This window comes from Taeniopygia guttata, chromosome 8, assembly GCF_048771995.1.
Source record: "Taeniopygia guttata chromosome 8, bTaeGut7.mat, whole genome shotgun sequence".
NCBI classification, from domain to species: Eukaryota; Metazoa; Chordata; class Aves; order Passeriformes; family Estrildidae; genus Taeniopygia; species Taeniopygia guttata.
Genome location: NC_133033.1, coordinates 9,268,919 through 9,293,382, shown reverse-complemented (window position 1 = coordinate 9,293,382; position 24,464 = coordinate 9,268,919). Strand labels below are relative to the sequence as shown.

Below are 24,464 nucleotides of genomic sequence, written 5' to 3'. Positions count from 1 at the left end.
CATTAACCTCCAGACTCAGTGTTCACCAATACTTCCCCACTAATAAAAATAGACATTGATATGCTCGTGGTCAAGAGCTAGAAAGATCAGAAAACAGACACGGAATTAAGATGTCCTTTAACTCCATTTCAGTTACCAAATTGCCCTGACTGTTCAAACAATTTGTGTGAGTCTCTCTCTCTCACATTAGGTTCCTACCTAATGCAGAGCAATTGCTCTTTGCCAGGGTCAGAAAAAGGTTTCAAGAGCTGTGGATGGAAAGCAGAAGGAAAATCCCTTCTGTTACAATCAGTACAACATTGTGTCTTTGTCATTTACTGTTGTGGAGAACAATGAGAACTAATGATCCTTTTTGTGTAAATGCTTCATGATAACACCAAATCACACAGCACCCCACGTGATAGCAGCATTAGCCTGAGGGAGATGAATGAGAGCATTGTGGTTTTCCTAATAATAGAAAAAAACACAAAGCCATACCTGGGACACAGACATCTCACAGACACATTGCTGCCTTGCCCCAGGGAAGTGAACCATATTCTCTGGATGCTGTTTTGCTGTAGCACAAAGCTGTCAGCGGGGAGAGAATGCTGGAAATAGTGACATGAACTCTCAGCCAGACCTGTGACAGTTCAGACATCTGGCAGCTGTCCAAGGGCAGCTGGGGTTGGACAGAGGGCACAATGAAACAGAGCCAAAAAGATCTAAAGATCTTCAGCAAGGAATCTGAGATGTCACTCATTTCTCTCCAGGGAGCAGGGCAGAGCCCTTGGTAGGGGTGGGGGAGAGCAAGGGCCAAGCTAGCAGAGGTTTGAGGCACAAACAAAGCCAGTTCCCAGCAGCTGAGCTCAGGGAGAAAGGAATGTGAGAGATGGGGAAACTGGGAAGGAATTAGAACTCAGGCATTTCAAATGAGCGCCTCTTCTTAAACTCACCAATTATTTCAGTCATTGCAGTAAAATGTAAGTAAAGTATTGTCCAAACAGGAGCAAGGAGACCGCCCTGACAGAGGGCTGGGTAGGAGACAGCAACACTCCTGGTTAATTAAACCAGGCAGATGAGGTGGCTCAGGGAACAGCTCCAAGGACAGCTGTGAAGGGAACAGCAGGTACCCGTCCTCCACGCCCACGTGGAATGAGCAGATGATGCCAACCCTCGGGATACAAACGTCTCAGTACCAGAGGCTGCCATTTAGAATCACAGGATATCCCGTGTTGGGAGGGAGCTGTGGGTTCACAGTTTGTGGTAATTGGGAGTGGGGCTGTGATGAAGCCTCATCCCCAGTGGGCTCAGCAGTGAAGGCAATGGCACATGGAGGGCTGAGGTTACTGAGCAATCACCAAAGGGAACAGGGGGCACACAGGTGTAAGGCCTGTAAGGTGAGGGGAATAAAAGGTTGCACTGAAGAGCAATAAATGGTGGAACTGTCTGATGGGGTCTGGTTTTAGGCTGTATGGGGATGCTTAAAGCTTTCTGGTATTGTTTGGTGGTGCTCTGTGTATTGTGGCTGTCTTGGCTGTGGCATGTGCTGTGAATATGCTGCAACAGGGACCCACAAGGATTGTTGAGTCCAGTTCCTGGCTCTGCATAGGACATCCCCCAAAATCACCTGTGCATCTGGGAGCATTGTCCAAATGAACTCTGGCAGGCCCAGTGCTGTCAGCCCTTCCCTGGGGGTCACCCCTTTCATGAGCTGCCTCAGAAGGACTGAGCACCCGTCCTGCACTTAGCCAAAGATCAACTCCAGGAGAGGGCAGACACAGAGGTCAAACCTGCCTCGAGCCTTACCAGTTCAGGATTGAAATGGAAGAGCCCATCTCACAAAGCTGGCAAATCTGTCACCTTCTGCATCAATAAAGCCAGAGCCACACCTGGAAATGAGCTGTGCTCCACAGGCAGGTACAAAGGACAGCAGGATGAGAGATCAGTCCCCAGCATCTCTGAGCTTGCCAGCCCAGCGCCTGTGGAAGCAATTTCCACAGCAGGAGCTGTCCTGCAGAGCTCTGAGCAGCCACCAGCCAGCAGCACCCTCCTGTGACACAGTCTTGCAGCTGCTCTGCCTGAAACCCCGGAGCTGCACTTGCCTGGGCATCCCCAAATTCCCTGAAGGGGTGTCCCCTCCACCTGATGTGGCCCAGCCTCTGGTGAGTGCTCCACACTTCCATCCTGAGTTTGTATAAACTGTAAGACTGTGCTCTGTTAGACTGAGCTTTGTGGCTGCTCACCTGAAAGAGGGGACAAGCACTGCCAAGTGTTTTCCAGAGGCAGCCTCTGATCCAGCACAGCACTAAGCCCTTCAGACAAATCTTGGAACAACTGAGAACCAGAAGGGAGCTGGACATATCACATGCCAACATAGGCAAAACCCTCTTATTTCCAGCATCAAAGATGCAAAACCCTTTCTGCTTGTATCAAATTCTTTCTGCTCACTTGTTGAGCAGGGAGATGGAGCAACCTTGTGCCAGGCTACACTCAGCAGGACTTCAGAAACCTAGACAACCACTGATTGTGTAAGAGGCTCCTGTAATTATCAGTGCTTTGGTTCCATTGCCTTTACTTTCATTACTTCATAGTTTATGGATCTGCTCCTGCTGGAGCTCTTTCTCATGTTTTAGTCAATCCACAGACTGAGATATTCAATGATATGAGAGGATGGGCAGAAACAGGGTTTTGTATGGGGATTACTTACAATTTAGTCCAAAAAAGAACATAGTTAGTGCTCTGGTGCAACTTCACAAGCTGGAAATACAGGGAGGTCTGGAAAAAAAAAAACATAATTCTAAACGTAACTGGCAGGATCCAGATGGATCCATGCCCTCCCAATAGAGAAGGCATGGATATAATAAGGAGGAACTCTTGGGGTACTAGAAGATATAAGGAAACTCCGCAAAGCAGTAAGTTTGCACATCTGAGGTAGTTCTGTCCCCAAGAACTTGCACATTTGGTGCCCTGAACTTCATGAACCCCGGGACTACAGGCTGGAGAGCATTGCACAAGTACTACAAAGATTGTGATAAGCAACTGTAAAGATTAGGGTAAGGAGATCCAAATCTGAGGCTCAGTCTCCAGTATGGCAAGTGCATTGGTAGGGAATACAGAATCTGCAAAGATGGTGTACTTTCAGAAGGGGAAGGAGAAAGGATTGCCAGCACAGAGGCACCACTGTTTCAGTGAGCAGCACCTTCCCACAGGCACAGGTGGGGCTTTCCCACAGAGTGTGAGCTCAGGAAAACACACCTCATCCCCAGCATTCATTTTGAATATAGTTTACAGTCCCTTTTTGCTTCCAAATTGTTATTATTTTGCACTGATTGTGGGGATTTTTTGGGTAACTGAGCTCTCCTGTGTGTTTCTACCTTACTGAAAGCCAGAACTGTATCTATCTAAAATGTTACTCTAATGAAGGAAGAAAAGATCATGCCACATTAAAAAATGCCACTGTGTAGCACATGACCACTATTATCACAGCTGTGGTGCCCACATTAATTATGAGTTAGGGCACCATGGCAAAAACAAAGTGTTTTAGGAACTGTTGGCGGTGCCTCAGGGACGTGCACAAGGCCGCGCTCCCTGAGCATGCTGGGACATGGAGTCCCCTCCGGGACAGCCCGCGCGGAGTGGAAGGGAACCGCGCACTACAACTCCCGCAGTCCTTTGCGCGCCGCGCCGTCTCCTAGGAGACGCGAGGATTGGGGGGGAGGCGGGAACTACAATTCCCGTAGTGCCCCGCGCGCCGCCGCCGCCGCCGCCGCCATGGAGCGGCGCGTGGCGGAGCAGCTCCGCAGCGCGCTGAGCCCGCTCGGCCTCGAGGCGCACGCCTTCAAGGTAATGACGTCACTGTGATGTCACTGGAATGACGTCACTGCACGGGGAGGCGGAGGGGAGCGGGTACCGGGGATGCGCATCCACCCTCGCCCGCCGCGGCGGCTCCGCGGGGATGTGCCCGGCCCCGCTCGTACGAGCGGGGCCGGGCACATCCCCGCGGAGCCGCCGCGGCGGGCGAGGGTCTATTCGCAGCCACCCGGGAGCGCGGGTCGAGGTGTTGTTTGCATGAAAAGTACAAGGCAATGAGAGAAGAGCCTCTAGAATTTGGAAGATTCAATGCCTAAAACACATCAGCAGAGTTCGGGGCAGAACCCAGATGAAAAGAGTGTGGCTGTCAGAAGGGAAAGATTTTAGCCTAGCGCTCTCCGGATTTCATTCTGAAACAGGCTGCACTGACCGGTGTTCACTGGGAAACCAGCAAAGCTTAGAGTCACATCTCTCTAATTCCTCAACATCTCACCTTCAGAGCCACAAAACTGATTTAACTTAGCGGTTCATATAAGAATGTAAACTTTATAGTTTAGAGTATATCACTATATATTAGAGTATATCACTTTAAGTTTATTTTAGGTTTGGGCCCTGAAGAAGTTAAGTTTATAAAGGTTTAATTGATAATTAATTTATATATTATTAATTTAATATATATTGATTTCGTAAAGTTAATATAATTTAGGGATTCTTTACTAAGATTGTTATATCTGTTCCCTAGGGAAAGTCATAATACAGCATAATAAAATGTTGGCTACATCTAAAAAAGTACCTGCCCCAAGTTTAGCCAAAATCCAACTAAGTAGTACAATGGCTGAATTTTTTTTTACACCTACAAAGAACAAAAACAGAACATTCGGAAAGAAAATGATTGAGAACAAAAGTGATTTCTCTAATGCCCAGCACCGATTTTGAAGTTGCCAGGGTTTCTAAACTACTCCCAACCAAAGGCTAATGGCATTTTACTGGACTCCCCGAAGGACAGCCCAGATCATTGAGTTTAAGTACTGTTTGATTCAAAAATTATTTTAAGTTTTTCAAAGGTCAAGTTTATTTAGCTAGCAAAGTTTAGTTTTTTTTTTTTTCTTTAAGGATGAGAAGGTTTTGACTTAAAGAGTTCACAAAGTAATAATGAACATTGATTTAAGGAGACACAATTTATTGGATCCTTGGTTTTGTTTTAGTATTTTCTGTTTTATTATAAGTTTATCAGTATATAAGAGTTGTAAAGGAATTTATTTTGAGTTTTCTGAGATTGATTTCATTGTTTAGTGATCAGTTTTATAGTCTGTAATTTCTTTGTATAATGATACAAAGGGTGTTTGTTTTCAAATCCTTTATTTTTAAGTATTTAAGTGTTCTATAAACGTTATTGTTAAGAAATTTTATCATGTTATCAGGTTATCATGTTATCTGGTTTTTGTTCTGTGTTTCCTCATGGGCAGTCTGGCTGCCTCTGCCAGCTGCAGAGTCGCTATCAAAAATATTTCACTGATTATTTAGAATAACCAGTACATTTAATTTTCAAACCTACTGTTCCATTACTCAGCATCTCTCTGGCTGTTAGACCTGGCCTTGTGGCACCCTGGGAGACAGGGAGTTGTCATAACCTATAAAAAGACTGATGTAACTGTGCAGGGCATGAGGAGTGGGGTGCAGGGGGTTTGGGGCATGTCCTCCTGCACTTGGCAGTTGCAGGTCTGAGCCCGGTCCTCCTGGTCATGCTTCCTGCTGCCCTGCCTTGATCTCTCATTTCTGGACTGTATTATAACATGTCCGGCCCTGGAAGCAAATATCCAAATGTGGTTGTATCATAATCCACGTGCTACTAGTAACAAATGTTTAGGGGGGGGTTTAGCACTGCCAAGAGCTTCACATCCTTCATTCCATACAAGTGTTTTCTGCAGAAGTAAAACATGCGACTTGTCACACAAAACAGAAGCACCAGTTTCTTTCTGGCCCAAGATAAGAGAAAAAAAAAAAAAAAAATCCAAGCCTGTAAAAGCTTTATCTGAACGAAACAATCTGATTTGCATTGGCAAGACTGATTGCTCATACTTCCCTCTAGGTTTCTGAGCAGAGCTGGATAAAGGGCAGACTGGAGCTGAAGGCTGTGTGTGATTCTTATCTCACAGCTCACAGCACAGCTTTCCCAAACTGTGAATCCTGGTGTGCAAAACAACTTGGTTTGAAAGGAAGGCCCTGGGCAGGTTGCCCATCTGGGTTGCAGATGAAGGGGGCTACAGTTATTTCCACATTTTTACATTCCTGCATGTGCACTAGAGTGGTGTCTGTGTTCTAATGGAAATTTGTGTTTCTTTGCCAAGGTTGGGTGGTACAATGCTGTTCTGCAGCCAGGCTTCCACCTCCCCTACCCAGATGACACACTGGCCTTCGTGGTCCTCAGCACGCCGTCCATGTTCGACAAGGCCCTTAAGCCTTTTGTGAAAAAAGAACGATTAAAAATAATCAGGGATCCTGTGGATCAGTGTGTTTCCCATCATTTGCTACGTGTGAAGGAGGTAAGAAGCCGAAACACCAATTCCATGTAGTGCTGTGTCACATCACCAGGTGGGTTGAGTGGCAGACAAAGCCCTGCAGGCTCCTGCTCTGCTCTCTGGAAGGGTGAAGCATTATTCATGAAGGAGGGAGCATCAGCAGGGTTTGGCTGCTTTACTTGCATGTTCTGCCTCTGGATGACACCATGCAGTGAGGGAGCTCTGCAGGCACAGGCTGAACGCCCACAGCCTCAAACCTGCCAATAGAGACAGAATTCAGCAGCAGGGTGTGGGAGTCTGCAGGCTTCACATGTGCCTGATTTGCTGCCATCCAGCAGTTCTGGAGTGGCAAACTTTTTCCACGAGCCTGGGCTGATGTTTTCAAATTTTCCCAGAAATTCCCTGACCAGAGGGTGGATGTCATGTTTGACTACGAGATGCTGCCGAGCCGAAAGCCCAAGTTCCTGGCACAGACAGCTGCCCACGTTGCTGGAGCTGCATATTACTACCAAAGGAAGGATGTGAAGCTCGATCCTTGGGGGAAAAAGGTGAGGCAGAAACACAGTCTGGGAAGAACCACTGAACTGCAACCATTGAACTGTACAATGATTTTTTGCTCACTAGTCACTAGTTCCTCTTGCAGGAAACTACGAAGTCCAGAGGACATTCAGGTTCATGAAGGGTTTCATGTGGGAATTGGAAGCTTCCAAGACTCTTCAAGGTAGCAGGGAGATGTGCATGAAGAGAAATATCTTAATCTGTTAAACCTACTTAGGCAGAAGGATAAATGGCAGTCTAAAGGAAAACCTGTTGCTTACAGCATTATAGAGTGGGGGGGAAATGCTCTGTGGTTAATTTCTGTAATAGATTTTCAGAAAGGAACCTCTCCCCACATTCCAAGGAGGTGTGTGTGGGCACAGGAAAATGGGAGAGAAATGCAGTGCTTCGAGCCACACACATTCAGGAAAGTTTTCCCTTCAGCTCTGTGCAGCTCTCCAAGAGAAGGTTGAGAGAGTGAGCAGCATCTGATGTTTTGGACTCTAGCCTTGATTAGACACAAAGTGAGGCAGCCTAGATATTTTTTTTTTCTTCCAGAAGATCTTTGGCGTTTGTATCCATCCCAAGTACGGCGGCTGGTTTGCTATCCGGGGTCTCCTGCTCTTCCCTGACATTCAGGTGCCGTTCCTGGAACAGCCTGCCCCTGTTGACTGTGTGAGCACGGAGAAGAAAAGGATTGAGCTGCTGGAGCAGTTCAATTTCCACTGGCAGGACTGGCGCTACAGGGACATCATTGAAGTGAAGGAAAGGTACTCGGAGGAGCAAAAAGCCTATTTTGCCACTCCTCCAGCCGAGAGATTCCGGCTGCTGGGGCTCTCACAGGAAGCCCAGAGAATCACATTTCACTGAGAAACCGGCGCGGTGGAGGGCAGAGGGCAGCAAAGGGTAACTCATGAGCACCGGCGGAGAAGGAGAAGGAGGAGGAACAGGAGGAGGATGGTTATGTTGGTACAGACGTGGCAAATCCGAGCAGCCTCAATGCAGACATTGCAATCAAAGCTTCCCAGAGAGAGGGGCACTGCTCCGCGGTCTGGGGGAGCTGGGAGCCGTCTGCTCTGTGCTGCTGCTGATCTGGGGTGTCCTTCGGGGAGTCCAGTAAAATGCCATTAGCCTTTGGTTGGGAGTAGTTTAGAAATCCTGGCAGCTTCAAAATCGGTGCTGGGCATTAGAGAAATCACTTTTGTTCTCAATCATTTTCTTTCCGAATGTTCTGTTTTTGTTCTTTGTATGTGTAAAAAAAAAATTCAGCCATTGTACTACTTAGTTGGATTTTGGCTAAACTTGGGGCAGGTACTTTTTTAGATGTAGCCAACATTTTATTATGCTGTATTATGACTTTCCCTAGGGAACAGATGTCCAGTCTTCACAGTCTTGCCTAGGTCACATTTAAGCATTTGTCCATTCATAAAGCTGACTGGAATATTTGGAAAGATGCTGAGTAATGTCCATATGATTGGAGGTTTTACTCACGTTAAGATAACTGACTGAAATAGGCAGTGGCCTTTTTTTTTTCAGGTAGGCCACATTTTTGTTAAAAGTATTTTTCAGTGCCAGCACACAGCACACCCCCACAGGTACTGCCAGTTTCCTGGTGTGCTTTCTGTGTGGCAAGGATTGTAAACCTGCACACACGTAAAAGCCATGGCACGAGGCCTTGTCATATGCACAGGCAAACAAGCACAGAAGAAAGGGAAACATTAATGGCATTCATGTTACTTGTATTGCTGCATAAAACATGTTCAGACAGAAACATTTTTTACATGACTGTCCTGTTACATTTGTTCAGATATTGCAATGCACCTGGAAATCAGGAATTAATTTATCTTTGAGCAATTTGAGGCTCAAATCTCGTTAAAGTAATATAATATTTTGTGGGAGTTGTTTTACTAGACTGCAGTGCAATGCTGCAGATGGACAGACACGACTTTCCCTTTGATGGTATCAACATGATGAAGAAATACTCACTTTGCAGAACTGAGCCCTTTCTTTTTATGTTGGGATTCTTCAAAGCTTTTGAAGACCCCACCACAATGGTTGCCCTCACCGTTGTTCACTGCTTGATAGTCTGTACACTAACTCATTGTAATCCAAATTCAGGATAACAAGTTTGCTTCCCTGTAAACAGAGTGGTGAGTGTGTGATCACTGGGTTTGTTCACTGCATTTACTGTTACAAAAAAGTCTTTGTTGCTTTCCATGCTTTGTTCATTTCTGACTAAGGCAGACACCTGACTTAGAATGTGATAGAGGTATTGTGATGTTTAATTTAATGAAAGAATGAAATTTGTTTAAAATCAGTTCGTTACAGAAATACTTCTGGTTCAAATTTGATGTTTCAGAACTTTTAAACCGAACTGTAATTTAACAGGGGCTTGAGGTAATGGCTCATACTAGTAACAAAGACAAAATACTGATCTCTTAGAGGGATAAATATAGATTTAAATCAAATCTATCTTTTTATATTACATTTTAAAGTAAATTATTTTGATTTTTTGGTATTGATTTCTTAAAAATATTTAATATTTTGTCTTAATTTATTAAACAGATTACCATGGTCACTGCATTTCAATTTCTGTAATTTATTTCTCTTCAAATGGTATTTTGGTTACTAAATATACAAAGCTCTAAGTAAACCTCAGTCCTGAGTATTTTTATTTAAACAATGCAGTTCTTAACTTGTGGAGAACTCAAGATGTTCAAGCAAGAATCAATCATGGTGTTTTATTATCCTGAAAAGATTGAGCTACCTAAGACACACAGAGTCCAGTATCTGAAAACTAAGGAAAAGAATTGTTATCTTAGCAGAAGTTGGTAAACTATTATCACAGGCCCACTGGGATATAACATATAAAACCTGCATCACATTGTGAGTAAGTCCAATAAAGGTTTAGCTTTCCCAGGTCATTTCAGCAAGAGCATTAACAGCAAGCACCATGACAGTGCACTTCTCATTTCTTCCTCTGTTCTAAACAGTAACAAAAGTTCTCGATGTCCAGTGAGACATAACTGATGGACTTTCTCTCAGCAGCATTAAAGTAAGACCTGTAAGTACTGGAATTTTTACTGGTTAAAACCTTAAAGTGAACAGTCACAGATCTGTGTTCCTTGTGCTTCTGGGAATACAGTTGTGTCAGGCAGAACAGAGTGCAAATATTTAGCAATATCCATTCCTCAGTGATTTTGGAGTGACTTGAACTGGGCATTACTTTCTTTCTCTCAGCCAGCTCACTGACATCCACAGCTGCACAGTGAGATACACAGTGAGTAGACTTCTGGTTGGAGTATAATGGCCTTTGTCTTATAAAATTGAAGTTTGAGAACCTGTTTGACTTACCTCATCTCTTGGGACAAGACCAGACATGGTGAGGAACGGATCAGCCTTGGATCCTGAGGCGTTGTGAAGGCATTCTCAGTTTCAGCCCTTGCAAATGTCAAACAAGTAATTGCAAATACTTGGATAGATTTACTAGTTCAAGTGTCATATTTTACATTTTTAGACAAGCTTTTCTCCAAATCCTAATTTTAAAACATTAAAGACTCTTTTCCTCAGTATAACCAGTAGAGTGGGTATTCAAGAGCTGAACAGGAAAAATAAAAGAAATTAAAAGCAACTTGAATTTAAATTCAGTTTCAGCAACAAGATATTCAGTACATTTCAAGCTAATAAAATAGTTTATGGAGAATTAACAAGTTTGTAATAGTTTTATGCATTTACAATTTATCCTTATGTTTTCCCTATTTTTACTTCATTAACCTAAAAATAACTGAGACTTTTATAACAATTAAAGATTTGACAGACAATACCAGTTAAATACAAAGCACAGTCTAACCTTGTGACCAGCAGCCATCGGAGTTCTTGCTCAGAAGAACCCCCTCGAAAATACTGTTGGTGGTTTTTGGTATCAGTTTGAATCAATTTCATTTCTGTGATAACAATAATAAGCACTAAAGTTTCTTTGTGGTATGAAGAAGAGTGTGGCAACCTTAATTCCTGATACTGACTTGTTTCTTTGTCCCATAAAAAGGGTGGCTTGTAAAAGGCTGTTTTCCTCTGAACTATGGAAAATGAAAGATGTTTTGCTGTATAAATCAGTGCTGGTGTGTCAGACAAAAAATAGCCATCCTTAGGAGAGCAGGGATCTCTTCTGGTTTGTTGTTTGGATTAGGCTTTTAAAGTCTGGTTTGGGTTGAGTTTTTTGCTATGTTTTTGTTTGGGTTTTTTTTTTAGGGCTAGATTGCCCTCCTCTGGATCAGTAGCATAATTTTGCTCATTCAGTATAATATTAATGGTCTTATTCATTTGTGACGAAAATTATTGTTGGTGTAGCTACTATTTGACATGGGTTATATTTCTGAGAACGCACATTGACTTGAATTGAAATTAAATCAAAACCCCCCTGAGTTAAGACTGATGTATTTCAGAAAACAAGATAGTGGCAGCTACTGGTCAGTGCCAGTGTGGTTATCAGCACTCTTTGTTAGGCCTCATGCAAAAAATGCATTTAATAAATTAGCTTTGAATACTGACTTCAGCAGCAGCAGCAGTTCAAAACTTCCTCTGAGGGTAGTGGTTTTGCTGCTCACTGCAGCAGAGAAACAGCTGCACCTCTGCAAGCTGAACTTTCACAGATTCATTACCAAAATAGACAAATGTATTCATGAGAGGGTTTGTGCTGTTACACTGGCTTCCTGTGCTGTCATGTATCCTGTGACAGATCATCCATCACGTTTCCTTCAGAAAACAGAACAGAGCACTTCCCTTCTAGGTTTTCAAGGAGGAAACAGAGCACCAAGGAACATAAATGAGCTTTCTTTTCCCTCTGTGATTGAAAAAGATGTTCACATTCCTTACGAAATATGGTGGGAAAGTTGAAAGAATTTAATATTTTGTCATAATAAACAGGAAGAAAATGTAGTGGAATGATTAAAATTTCTTCAGTAATATACTAAGATCTGCAAAATGTGATAATATATGCATACAAATATTTGAAAAGGCTACTAACATTCACGATATTACATCTGTAATTCTCATGTTATCTTAGTTTATGTATGTACATAACTCAGTGAGAAAGCAATTTTACTTTTAATAACTGCATGTTTTCTTTTCCCCCAAAGACCTTGAAGAGTTCTGAAGATCAGACACATTTATACTAAGGTGCTTGGGGATTTTTTTCCTCATGTAGAACAAACCATGGGACGGGAAAATTCCTTTAAGTGGATCACAGGAGTGGAGGGATTTTTCTGTGTTTCCTAAATTTATGCAGAATCATTGCTTTTTCTGTGAATGTATAAACCTTCTTCCTTTTAAAGGAATTAGTCTTAGGCTTTAATTTCATGTCATAACCTTTTTACCAGTATTGTTCAGACTAGTCTTGAATCATTCACTGTTGCTTTAGTCTTCCAAAACGTAAAAAAATGCCTTATTATTGTGAAAGATGAATTTGATGAAATAATCAGTTTCAGGCTATGATGTTTTATCAAGTGTAGATTGAAGACTTTTTTCCTTCCTAGACAAAAGATACGGTTTCATTCATCAGTGCTGATACTTCAAAAATCTGTTGCTGTGGAATATGGAACATAAACCTACTGGACTTGGTGTCAGAGGACAGTGCAACCTTAATGACATCACATATATTTAGTCACATATCTGTGCTCAAACGGTTTCTTGCACAGAAACATTCTAAATTCAGACACGTGTCCCCATAGTATGTACAGTGATTCAAGTTTCAGGTGAAAGAGCCAAATTTCACATTGAAGTCCAAACCTTTCATCACTAGGTGTGGTGAGAACTGCTTCCCACAGGCTCAGCTCCTGTTCAGGAGCACTGCAAACAACTCACAGCCTGTTCTCCTGCAGCCACCCAGGGGTGTGCAGCACAGGGCCGTTGGTAATGCAGAGTTCTTTGACTCTACGTTAAAGGCAAACTCCTGGTTTTTATTTCCAAGGATTAAAAATAGAGGTACTATATTCATGAGCAAAAACAATTTCTTTGATTTCCTTGTTCAGTGTTCTTTTTGTATGTAGCATTAAACTGTATTTTAAAAAAAGGAGACAGTAACAGCTCTAACACTTTCTAAATTAATTGTCCAAATATGCTGCATTCCACTACTCTGCACTTCCCTCATTTCACCCTTTGCAAATTAGAGCCAAGACATTTCTGGTTTAAGTCTTCTATCTGTCTAGCAGTATACATCAGAATACACATTTGCAGACTGTCACGTAATACAATACTGAACACCAGATCCACTGAAAATTTCAGATATTAATGCAATAAACCTGGGTATTTTAATATAATCTTTACATAACTATTATTTTGATGTGTAACATTACTAAAAGCTGCTTTCATGGAGCTTTTGCAAACAGACTTTCCTAACCAAAGGGCATCATTTTGCAATACCTGTGAAATATAAAATGCTTGCTTTTGTTCTTTGAACTTTATTGATTTGCTGAACAATCCAATTACATATTCAACAAAGGCCTGATAAAAAGGTGGAATACTTGTTAAGAAAATTCTTTAGAGAAATTTCTTTAGATAAAACATTAGTTTGAAAAAGAATATAGTACTTTTAAACTGTAGTAACTTTCTATATTGTTTTTCAAAACTATCGAGAAGTTCGCTTTGTAACAAAGTGATAATTCTTTAAATACTAAGCGGCAATTTCTTTCTTCCAAGCATCTAAATATAAATACGCATTTTTAAATTTTGAAATTACTAACTCAGAAGTTGTACAAAATCGAGTAAAGGTTAAATTCTGTATGTTGAGTATTGAGCATCACATCCTATATATGCCAAGATATATAGAATTTATGTCTGATGCACAGCTTTGTATTATACATTTAAAAAAATCAAGTTGCTCCTACACACACACTATTATCTGAAAATTTAATTACAAATATCTGTCACAAACATGAGGGAATAATTTTTTTTTATTCTAGATATGAGAGAGCACAATGTGTGTGTATTGGGTTTGTGTGGCAGAGTTTGGTAGTGGGGGGGTGACAGGGGTGGCTTCTGTGAGAAGTTCCTTGAAGCTTCCAAGGAAGCCACCACCAGCCATCTGTGGGATAACAGAGCTAAGAATGGGGGGAGGATTGTGCAACAACCTGCAACTGCAGAGAGGAGTGAGAATGTGAGAGAAACAGCTGTGCACACACAAGGTCAGTGACGAGGGGGAGGAGGTGCTCCAGAGCACAGATTCCCCTGCAGCCTCATTATTTCTCATTATCCTACTCTGATTTGATTGGTAATAAAATTAAGCCAATTTCCCAAGCGTGTTTTTCCTGACACAGTAACTGGTGAGTGATCTCTCCCTGTCCTTACCTCGACCCATGAACCTTCCACTCTATTTTCTCTCCCCTGTCCAGCTGAGGAATGGCTACATAAATCCCCAGGAATCACAGCAATCAGAAACAAATTAAGAGATCTAGGATAGAGACACAGTAAAATATATTTCAGTTTCCCTTCACCTGACTATTCTAAAGAAATAAATGAATAAAGGTTATATTCATAATAAGCACTCAAACTAGGAAAATAGATGTGCAGTCACTCACACATTAAAAAATAGCAAATATAACATCTGTCCTTTCTGATTTACATCTTCAGGGAAAATCCCACTAGATGACTACCCATCCTGTCACATTCAAGAACTGCTTGAGTGAGGTTTTTACCTCACTGGGAAATACAGCACCTGTTGATTGTGAAAGCAATAGCAGTTCGTAATTGTAATGAAAATACAAAATGTGTTTCTTGATCCATGGAAGAATTCATAGTTACTAAATTACCGTTATTTGAATACCATGAAAGTTACACCAGTTAAAGATGTCATGATGCAAGGAGTGGGGTGAAGCCCCAGAACACTTACTGGAGATTCCAAGCTACATCTGAATCAATACAGACTTGAAACAAATAAATAAAAGTTAGACTCTTCTTGGTTTGAAGAAGTTCTGTTACCCATTTTTTTGTGTGTTATTTTCTTGGAAATGTAAATTATGTAAGCATTAAAATGACAGCATAGCAAACCTTCCTGGGAATGACTAGTGTGGCTGAAGAATAAAAAAAGATGTTTAATTGCATTGATTCCCACTCTCAATCCTTTGATGCACACATGTAGTACAGTTCCTAATCCACAGGGATTTTGTTTCTTGGCTGTTTGCAGTTTCCACAGTATCAGCACTCACCTGTGACTGTGATGCTTAAGCAGGTACAGTGTGTAGCCTCCCAGTGTGGGGGAGCTCAAGGTGGGCAGGATACACAGGAAATTATAGCATGTAAAGGGAACTCCTCACAGCAGAGGAGTGGGGTGAAGAAATGAGCACAAAGGGTTTCTACAGGACACTGCTATGCCCAGATGTGCTGCGGGGCAGCTCTGACCCCTCCTCCTGACAGCGGCCACAGCAGGACACAGCAGCTGCTGCGGTTGGAACCACCCTCAGACCCTCACCTTCCTCCCAGGCCCTGGGATGGGCACATAAAGATCCCTTTTGGGAGAGAGTTCAGGAACAGACAATGAGAGAACTCCTCTATCCTCTAGGTCCAGGGGTAGGTGACCAAGTAGCTACAAAATCACTCTGTACAACTACCTAAAAGGGGGTTGTAGTGAGGTGGGTTCAGTCTCTTCTCCCAGCTAATGGGCAATGAGACAAGAGGAAATGGTCTCAATTTGCACCAGGATAGGTTTGGATTAGATACTAGCAAAAGTTTCTTCACTGGAAGGGTGGTTGGGCATTGAAACAAGCTGCCCAGGGAAGTGGTACAATTATTACCAGGAAGAATTAAAAAAACTATGTGTATGTCACACTTGGAGACACAGTGCCCTCCAAGTAACTGCTGTCATCAATTTTACATTTCAAGCCTAATGTAACAACTAAAGTAAGTTTTCCATTAGCTTAGCCCAAACTTTACTCATTTTCACTTGCTAGAAAAGAAAGTTGGGTAACTTCTTACTCAGCCAAGCTCATTTACATTAATTTTACTTTAAACCATATAAATGCCCCTGTTACTTATCAATGTCTTCCTGGGAAGCTGGCCTCATTTGTTATCTTGAGACTTTGGATTTTTTAAAAATTAAGCAGAAGTGATCCAGCTAAACATTACTTTCACATATGTTCATGGGGATTAGCTACTTCAGCAGATATTGAAGTATTTGGTACCAAGGCTTCTGCCACATCCTTTTTTGGAGCTGTACAAAACATATTTACTACTCAAGGCATACAACTTTCACTTTTGAGTGACACAAGTAGCCCTGGGCCTCATCTTTGGTGTTGCTGACTTTAAGCAGGACAGAACTTGTTTACAACTTGAGCTGAAGATGGTTACAAGGTCCAGTAAGAATTTAATCTTCACAGGTACATGAAGATCACAGGGCTGTAACTCCCTTACCTTGTTAGGCAAGAGCTCACACCCAAGTCCTCAGCTTTGAAGTTTAGCCCTATCCCAAGCCACACTGAACTGTGAAGCTACACAGCAGTCACAGCTTTGGTGTAACTTAAGGCCAGTCATGTGCTCTGAGTTTTATATAACCACTTAAAATACAAAGATTAAAGACAAGGCTGAGCACACCTGAGCACCAGATTTTATAATGCCACCCTTTTGATCTGACTCATATGACTACAAGCCAATGGATAACTGGCACATTATCACCCCCGTGACATGTAGTGGGAAAAACTGTGGATGAATGTTTTATATCCAAGGAAGTTTCCTTTCCAGAAAGCCCAGTATTCCACTCCCACAGAGACAGCAATCAAACTCAATGTTGGATTCCCAGGAATAACATGAACAGTCAGTTTTGGCTAAAGTAGATGCCAGAATGACTATGCTGACATAGTGCATGAGGAGATGCCCCATCTTTGTCAGTCACATGCTCCACGCAATACCACAGTGCCCAGAGTTTAAGCCTGACAGCCTGATCCTCCATCTAGCAGCCAAGTCATGAAGAGTGTGAGGAGTACATTATGACTTCAACATGCAAACCAAGTCTTTTTCTCTCCATTCTAAAGGAGCTGTAGTAAAAGGCCTTTAGGACTCAAGATATGTCTACAGAAAGCTTCCAGAGTGCAGCCTGCACTGTTCCCAGGTCTCCTGATGACTACATACAAGAACAGTAGACAGCGTGCTATTTTCACAAGTTTAATAGAGTTACAAAAGGATACCACTGCTCTATGTAACACATGGCTAACCACAGACACTGCATTGTCACTAAGGTCAACAGGGCTTGATGAACAGATACTGATCGTTAGGATTTGCTATGAAGGTACTGTCAACAGGACAAACTTTCCTTCAAGTAAAAAAGTTACTGTTAATAACTACAACATGATCCCTTGACTCAGATGCAATGACTTAATCAAAGTTCAGTAACTGATACTTGCTCTTTATGTAAGGCATTACTAGCTTCCACTCAGGCTGAATGTTTATTTCTGCTTGGCGAAATACTCTTTACTTTTCTGAACATCAGGCTTGATTGTGTCACTCCCAGGCTTCCAGCCAGCTGGGCACACTGAAATGATAAGAATGTTTAAGTCTTACCAGCTGCTCCTGCAGAACATGTTTTACACAACATTAAAGCAAAGTAGCAACTCAGAACATGTACAGATCTTTGCAACATACAGACCGTGCATTCATTGTCACATGATGCTCTGTTTTGCTTGTTTCTATTTGTTCACTGGGCAGTAACACCCAGACCAGGTGTCTGCCCAGGCAACAGTGGGTCCTTCACACAAGCACTTCTCCTAGCCCCACTTAAAAGCCTCTGGGAAGTTTGATAGCAAAGGTAACACCAACTCCAGCACCCAGGTCAGAAAGGCTCTAACACCACACTACGCTTATCTCCTTGGATCCAGACTATGTGTATTCCCCTTATCTTTAATCCACCCTAGTCCAGCCCTCCAGCTGAATGGGGCAAGGGAAAGAGTGTTCAACTGTCACTGGTTCCCCTACATGGCTATCAAAAAGCCACCATGATGCAGAGGTCTCAAACTTCCAGCAGGTCCTTGAGCAGCATTTTCTGAACAGTGTTCCTTCTTTACTGCCACGGAATGCTGGATGCTAGCTCCATTCAGGACTGGCAATTTTAGCCACAGAATGCTCAGCTTCTGAGTGTTGCTACACATCTTACTCTGGTCTGTCCTGATTTAAATGTGACTGCAGTCCTAAAGTTCTAAAGGAAAACCTTTTGCCAGGTTTTGATTAATCAAAGGTAGAGTAAACCCCAAAAGGCTTCATTTGCATGACACCGTCACCTCTCCATCATCAAATGTTTGGGATGTCTCCTCACATATGTTTATATGCCACAGTCACAAAAGCAGTTTATTTTAATAAAACCTGCCACTGATTTACCACTTCTGGAGCACAGTAAGTATGACCAGCAGCAACACATGTCATTAGTTAATGACAACCGAAGACTATTAACACCTGCATAACAATTTTGAGTTTCTGTATCTTATTTCTAATTTTTTACCTGCAGTGCCTTTTTTTTTTCCTTTCACACCAGCAGAAAAGCTGGCAGTATCAAACACCTTATTCCTTCTGAACTATGGGGACAAAGACTCATCCATTTTACCCTCACTATATACTGACAGAAAGATCAGCAGACTTTCAGGAATTTTAGTAGTTAGTCTAACAGACTACATAAAACACTACATTAGTACTGATGGTCTCAACCTACCAAATCTGAGAGCAGAATCTAAATCAAGCTTACTCTTGCAGGCTAAGTTACTAATGTTCTGAATTTCTGTCTCAAGTATTTTCTGTGTCTAATTGAAAGATGGACAAGACATCCATCACCAAATTGATTTAAATGAAATCTCAACATGAGCAAGTACTCAAGGAATAAATAACTGGAATAGGATAAAGCATTATGGTGTCCTTCAACAAGCAGATTTACAGAACCAGCTGCATTTCAACAGTCACAATTACCTGCTGTGCACAGACTGATACATGTACTTAGTACCTTTCAGTAACCTGCCTAGTTAATACTGCTCTTCAGAGAAAACATTAGATTGAAAAGCTCTCTTACCTTCTCCATGTTTATCTGTAAACTGGAAGGCCTGGACAAGTCTGAGGGTTTCATCAACAGAACGGCCAACAGGAAGATCATTGATTGTAATCTGCCTCAAGATCCCCTTCTCATCAATTATGAACAGACCCCTAAAAACAAACAAAAACTAGCCTTGAAGTTAAGTATAGCTTTTGAAAGGCTGATTAGACTGACTTGAGTTTCAAAACCTCAGGTTCACTATTTGATTATGGCACCATTTATGCCATTTACTGTGACCTTTTCCTAGAAACTAACACATTGGTGCATGCACAGCACTGGAACAGTAGCAGCTGGAACCCCAGCAGGAACTGGAGGGACAGGAGGGAAGTCAAAGCACTGACACAGGAAGATACTACTTAAGGAAGAGAAATCCAAGGAGAAAACAAGTGCAAGGAGAGACATTCTTACATTTAAAAAACCTCACTACACACTGTTCTCAAAAAGACAAGCAACAGCTCATCAGTCCTCCAACATCAGGTTAAGAGTTACCAGAAATTCAGCTCCCTTGGCAACTTTTATGGACAGCAGACTAAAGACTTGGGGTTTAATTAATCTGCACTTTGATCACTAGACTAAATACCTGCAATCATGTTCAAGACTACATATGTCTTTCATTACCACTGTTTGCAGCTCATGTGCATGAGACTCCTGCACTACGCAGCAGGCAAAGGGAAGCAGAATTTATCTTAAAAGTACTGAAAGCCTAAGCACCACAGAGAACCAGGGACCATCTCCCCTTGTAGGAGCGTCTGACAGCCTGCAGGAGCTCACACCTAGAACAGCCAACAGCTTTAGCTGCCTGCAGGTGTTCAAGTGAACACAAGCTGCGTTCATCTCTCATGTCCACGCATTGCGATGTTACTTTATCAGCTCCTTCACCTCTGGCACATTACCTGTATGCAATACCTTCATCCTCCTTCAGCACTCCGTAGTCTTTGGCAATGGCACGTTTTGTGTCAGAAATCAGGGGGATTTTCATAGTGCCCAAACCTCCCTGTTTCTTAGGAGTGTTGATCCTAAAAGAAGTTTACACATTAAAAACATGGGCAGATCAGAATGAGGGCTCAAAATACAACAGAAGCTGATCCTTTCTGCAATATCATACTAAATCTGCCATGTAGCAACAGAACTGATGGCAATTATGCTCAGCTCTGTTCAGCAGCACCTGGCACTACCAATACTTACCAAGTGCCTTTGAATATGCTCAGGACTCAGTTCCTGCAAGAACTGAGGCCAGGCAGAACAGTCTGATGGGTTAAAAGGCTGATTCTTACCAGGCAAGGTGACAGAAGTGAGAGTCAACAGAAGCTCCAATTACTTCACAGTTGATTTTCTTGAATTCATCAGCTCTGTCACTGTAGGCAATGATTTCAGTTGGACAGACAAAAGTGAAGTCCAGAGGGTAGAAGAAGAACACAACATATTTTCCTAGAAAAGCAGTACAAGCAGTTAATCTGTTTGTTTTTTAAGAAAAAGCAAACAAACCCCACCAAAACACAGGAAGAAACCTGAACAACCACCTTAAAACCCCACCCGACTGAATTCCACAAAACCAGACTGTCAAATTTAACAGGGAATCCTTGTCTCTTAGGTCTACTCCCACAGGCCTGCCCCAAGTACAGCTCTGGGTATGCTATACCAGAAGACCCCATGGCTGACCCTGAACAGAGAAATGCCACAGATCTGAAAGGCTACCAGACAAGGAGACATTTTACAGAGTAGGTGAGTAGTCTATACCGACTCATTAAACTCATGTAGCCTGCAGCATCATTAGAAATGTATTTCTAAAGCCATCAACATGAGTACTTGATTACTTCAGGCTTTCCCTTGGTTTTTAGTAAAGCTTTTTTTGGCAAAGCAAACATATTGCCAGCATTCTAGAGAACGGGACTTAGATTAAAGAATTTACTTTCTATTGACAAAGATGAGACAGAAGATGTTGCAGTTCCACAGTCTGGAAATGTTACACCAGTCTCAGTATGATACAGGGCAATGAGCCTGATGCAAGGTAACAGTTCAGAGGAGTTTTATGCTCACTGTTAACAGTTATGACAGCTGGGACATTCAGTCAGGTTGCTGACAGCCTTCTAAGCATACTGCAGCCACCACTGCACAAGTTCTGATCTTCAGTCCACTGCCAAATGGTCACTAGCATTTCAAAGCCGAACCAAGGTGCACCTTCAGATACCCTCCAGTCCTTCCTATGGACAGACCATCTGTGTAATTAGAGAAGCACAGGAAATTACCTCTGTAGTCAGAGAGCTTGATGTCTTTGAACTGTCCATCTGGCATTACAGCCGTGGCAGTAAAGTCAGGAGCTGGTTTGCCAATGAAAGCCTTTCCTGAAGACATCTTGATTTAACCTAGACAGGAGTCAAAACCAATACAGTTTAGATGGCAGTACATTTGCAGCTGGAAGTAAGGATTTATTCAAAGCATCTTATCAATCTGGATTAAACACCAAAGACAGTTTATGAGCACTCAGTCTTGAAACAAGGCTTAGGGGTTAAATGAGTTTTGTCACCTGGGTAGTTGAACCACTATAGAGACTGCCAGCACTTCAAAATGTATGGCTCATGGTGTCCTAAAGATACAGTAGTGGTTATCTAACCAGTAATAGCTCGGAGTCTGGGAAACTCCTAGCCTAGAGCTTTACTAGTACTCAGAAAACCATACCATTCCACATGGTGGAAGAGTAGGAAGTATGTTTTCCAGAATTTTCAAGGAGAAGAACTTTGTTCAATTTTACAAGGGAATTTAAGACCTCAAACTTGAGCTTCCTGTCGATTCTGAAAGAAAATAATGTCTGTTAATCTCCAGGGAACATTGCTCTGCATAGCTACACTTCAACCTTTTGAACAATTAAATCCTTTTTTATTTGCAACCAGAAAAACTCGTGGCACACATGGAAATCACATTCTATGTTAAGTACAATTTCACCGAGTCTAAATCAGGACAGCCAGGTTGTTTCCCCTTTATTTCTATTGAAAAAGAAAAAAAGGGTACACAAGGATAAGAGAATGCTACTTCTGGCTGTCTCCCCCAAAAGCTTGTCATCTGCAATACATCCCGTGCAGTATTTTTGCTCAGTCTGGGAGTGTAGTACAACTCTTTAGACTTCCAGAGCATAATCTTTCATATAGGCAACTCTACAAACATAATTTCTGCAGATCACATAATATTCTTAGAAGCTATTTCACTTCAATCTACACACTGCAGCACTGGCTGCCTCGGAGATGAAAAACACCTCAAAGGTTAGCATGACTCTCATGTTGCTAAGGAAAGCCAAGAGCCAAGGATTGTTCCAAGTTGTGCCTGCAAGGCACCAAGTCCGTTCTAAAAAAAGTTGAGAGCACCTCATTTCTTGGCTCCTTCCCCCTTGCCAGACACTTTTTTTCCTGGAGAACTAGCCCACAAGTCAAACATTAAGCTTTGAACCCACATCTAGCCTTTTTAGAAATGGTTTCCTTTTGGAGGTTTCTTTTGCACACCCTGACAGTAATAATCCACCTCTTTATTTTCGTTTTGAGAAGTGCCCACACACTCAGCATTTCTAACTGTAAAACAAAGCTCCTTATCCCCATGTTCATCCGAGGGTTTTTAGTCTTTAACTGCAGCAGACTGGGAGAGAATATGGTGGCCAGGACTAGAGATCATTTGTAGGATGCAGTGAAGTAGCCTGGCAGGAGGACATCAAGAATCCTGTACACACAAATGCAGCTGTGGCTCTCAAAGTAAAGTTCTGCACGAGGGACAGAAGAACAGCAGCTGCATAGTATTTATTTGAGATGCCTCCAACTAGCAAGTTTTATCTTACAAGCAAGAGCTGCTCAGCCTGAAGTGCACGACCCCACATTTTTATCACTGAATTACATTATTTTCTGTTATCCAAGCTCAAGGTCATCCTTTTTTGCTCAGTACTATGCCAGTCCTTCTATATTTATTCAATCAGCAATCCTCTGGAGTATTCCACTAGGTATTCAAGGTCAGACCGCTCTTTGATACTTCCCCTTTCTAAACTACAAGTTATTGCCCCTTTCTCTGGTTCCATTAAAATCTTTTAATATTTGCAGGAGACTTTGGTTGCCTCACGCTTCAAGAGAACCATGTGCTTTCCTCAGAGCACCGGCTGTGATCTGCCAACCCTTCTGCTATTCCGTGTGGGGTCCGCGCGTGTTCTGCTCGGATTTTTAGCCACAGCATTTCCTAACCCGCAGAGGAGCGACCACAGAATCATTGTTACTTCCGTTCATTCTGGAGGAAAGCAGAATGAGCACCTTAAATCAAATACACACACTCGAATCCGGCCAGAGCATCTTTGTTGCTCATAGCCGCAGACGGCCTCAATTATCTTCAAACTGCAATTATAATGAGCCAGGCCTGCTCTCTTGAGCGAGCGATTTCATACCTTTAGGGTGCCTTGAACAAAAGCGAAAGGCCGTTTCAAACCGCGCCATCAGCCTCTCTCTCTGCCACCTTCAGACTGTCACACAAACGCGGTCAGGCCACCGCAGCCGCGCTCGGGGTGCGACACGAACCGCGGGCACCGCGCACGGACCGCGGCACGCGTGGTGCCCCAGGGGCTCCGAGGGGCCTCCGAGCCTTCCCCGCCCAGCCCGCCGCTCCGGGACCGGGGAACCCGCCCCCTGCACGCCCCCGAGCCGCATCCAGCGCTCGGCTTTGGGGTTTTTTAAGGCTCAGGAGCGAGATGCCGCCTCGCTTACCGGGGAAGGGGCCGCTCGGCTCCCTGCAGGCGCCCTGCGCGCTCCTTCCCCGCGGCTCCGCCCCGCGCAGCGCTGATAAAGGCCGGAGCGTGGGAAGGACTTATCTGCTCGCTCTCCCCGCCAAAAAAAGCCCAAACCAACACCAGGGGAAACTGAACACGGCGGTTCAGACGGCAGCGATCCTTCGGGATCGGGACGCGGGGAGAAAGGGCTCGCCCCACGCATCTGAGCAGAGGGGGAGGGGAAAGCGAACAAAAAACCCACCCAAAACAGTAACAAAAACCACATAAAATTAAAATGAAAATTAAAAATAACCCAAAACACTGTGTAACGCCCGCAGCAACCCCCAGGGCCCCGCACACTCACTCGGAGCGCACAGCCGATCCGAAACCAGCAGTCACTCAGCCCGGCCCGCACTGCCGCAGCCCCGCCGCGCCGCCCCCTTTATAGCGGCGCGATCTCGCGAGCGGACGCGGCGGGGAGGGAGCGCGGCCGCGCCTGCCAGGGCAGCATGACTTGGCAGATCCGGGGCCGCCGGGGTGAGGGCGAGCGCGGATCGTTCCCTGGAGAGAGTCCCGGGAAGTGCCGTGCGAATATCCAATGCCGCGGTTATAAACGATTGATGGGCTTGGTGCAAGAAGCGATGGCATTTTTAGTGCCTTAATTGACCTAGCTATGATTATTTGAAGTCCTCAGAGGGCACGCATGACTTTGAGAGAGAGTAAGGATGACTGGCATGTCATTCATGTGAATTAAGTGTTGGCCATTGACAGAAGTAAAACGAAACCTCTCACGAGCAGAGCAATGTGTGTTCGCTGTGTTACAGAGGTGCGGTGTCAAATC

At 43.2% G+C, this 24,464-nt stretch overlaps 2 protein-coding genes across 4 annotated transcripts; one reads left to right on the top strand and one right to left on the bottom strand.

The window, feature by feature from the left end:
• The first annotated feature begins 3,723 nt into the window (after positions 1-3,723).
• MMACHC (metabolism of cobalamin associated C) lies at positions 3,724-9,498 on the top strand. 2 transcript variants are annotated; one of them, XM_041717753.2, is made up of 4 exons: positions 3,724-3,822; positions 6,138-6,332; positions 6,704-6,856; positions 7,407-9,498. In XM_041717753.2, exons 1-4 carry the CDS (start codon positions 3,751-3,753, stop codon positions 7,713-7,715), a joined length of 729 nt encoding a protein of 242 aa, XP_041573687.2. In that variant the 5' UTR covers positions 3,724-3,750; the 3' UTR covers positions 7,716-9,498. The 2 variants fall into 2 exon arrangements, with proteins under 2 accessions (XP_041573687.2, XP_030134719.2); XM_030278859.3 differs by having other exon boundaries at positions 7,404-9,498.
• A 7,477-nt stretch (positions 9,499-16,975) lies between these two features.
• Positions 16,976-24,138, bottom strand: PRDX1 (peroxiredoxin 1). 2 transcript variants are annotated; one of them, XM_012575248.4, is made up of 6 exons: positions 23,988-24,138; positions 21,144-21,260; positions 20,172-20,325; positions 19,791-19,913; positions 18,877-19,007; positions 16,976-17,358 (listed from the first exon to the last, which is right to left on the bottom strand). In XM_012575248.4, exons 2-6 carry the CDS (start codon positions 21,247-21,249, stop codon positions 17,273-17,275), a joined length of 600 nt encoding a protein of 199 aa, XP_012430702.1. In that variant the 5' UTR covers positions 21,250-21,260; positions 23,988-24,138; the 3' UTR covers positions 16,976-17,272.
• Positions 24,139-24,464: the final 326 nt, after the last annotated feature.

What these genes read in the sequence shown, in the direction of transcription:
- MMACHC (XM_030278859.3), top strand. Translation starts at nt 3,751, where the DNA reads ATGGAGCGGCGCGTGGCGGAGCAGCTCCGCAGCGCGCTGAGCCCGCTC. An exon ending in TCGAGGCGCACGCCTTCAAG is followed by an intron (nt 3,823 to 6,137) that starts GTAATGACGTCA and finishes TTCTTTGCCAAG; the next exon opens with GTTGGGTGGTACAATGCTGT. An exon ending in ATTTGCTACGTGTGAAGGAG is followed by an intron (nt 6,333 to 6,703) that starts GTAAGAAGCCGA and finishes AAATTTTCCCAG; the next exon opens with AAATTCCCTGACCAGAGGGT.
- PRDX1 (XM_012575248.4), bottom strand. Translation starts at nt 21,249, where the DNA reads ATGTCTTCAGGAAAGGCTTTCATTGGCAAACCAGCTCCTGACTTTACT. An exon ending in CAAGCTCTCTGACTACAGAG is followed by an intron (nt 20,326 to 21,143) that starts GTAATTTCCTGT and finishes CTGCTTTTCTAG; the next exon opens with GAAAATATGTTGTGTTCTTC. An exon ending in TACAGATAAACATGGAGAAG is followed by an intron (nt 17,359 to 18,876) that starts GTAAGAGAGCTT and finishes TTATCATTTCAG; the next exon opens with TGTGCCCAGCTGGCTGGAAG.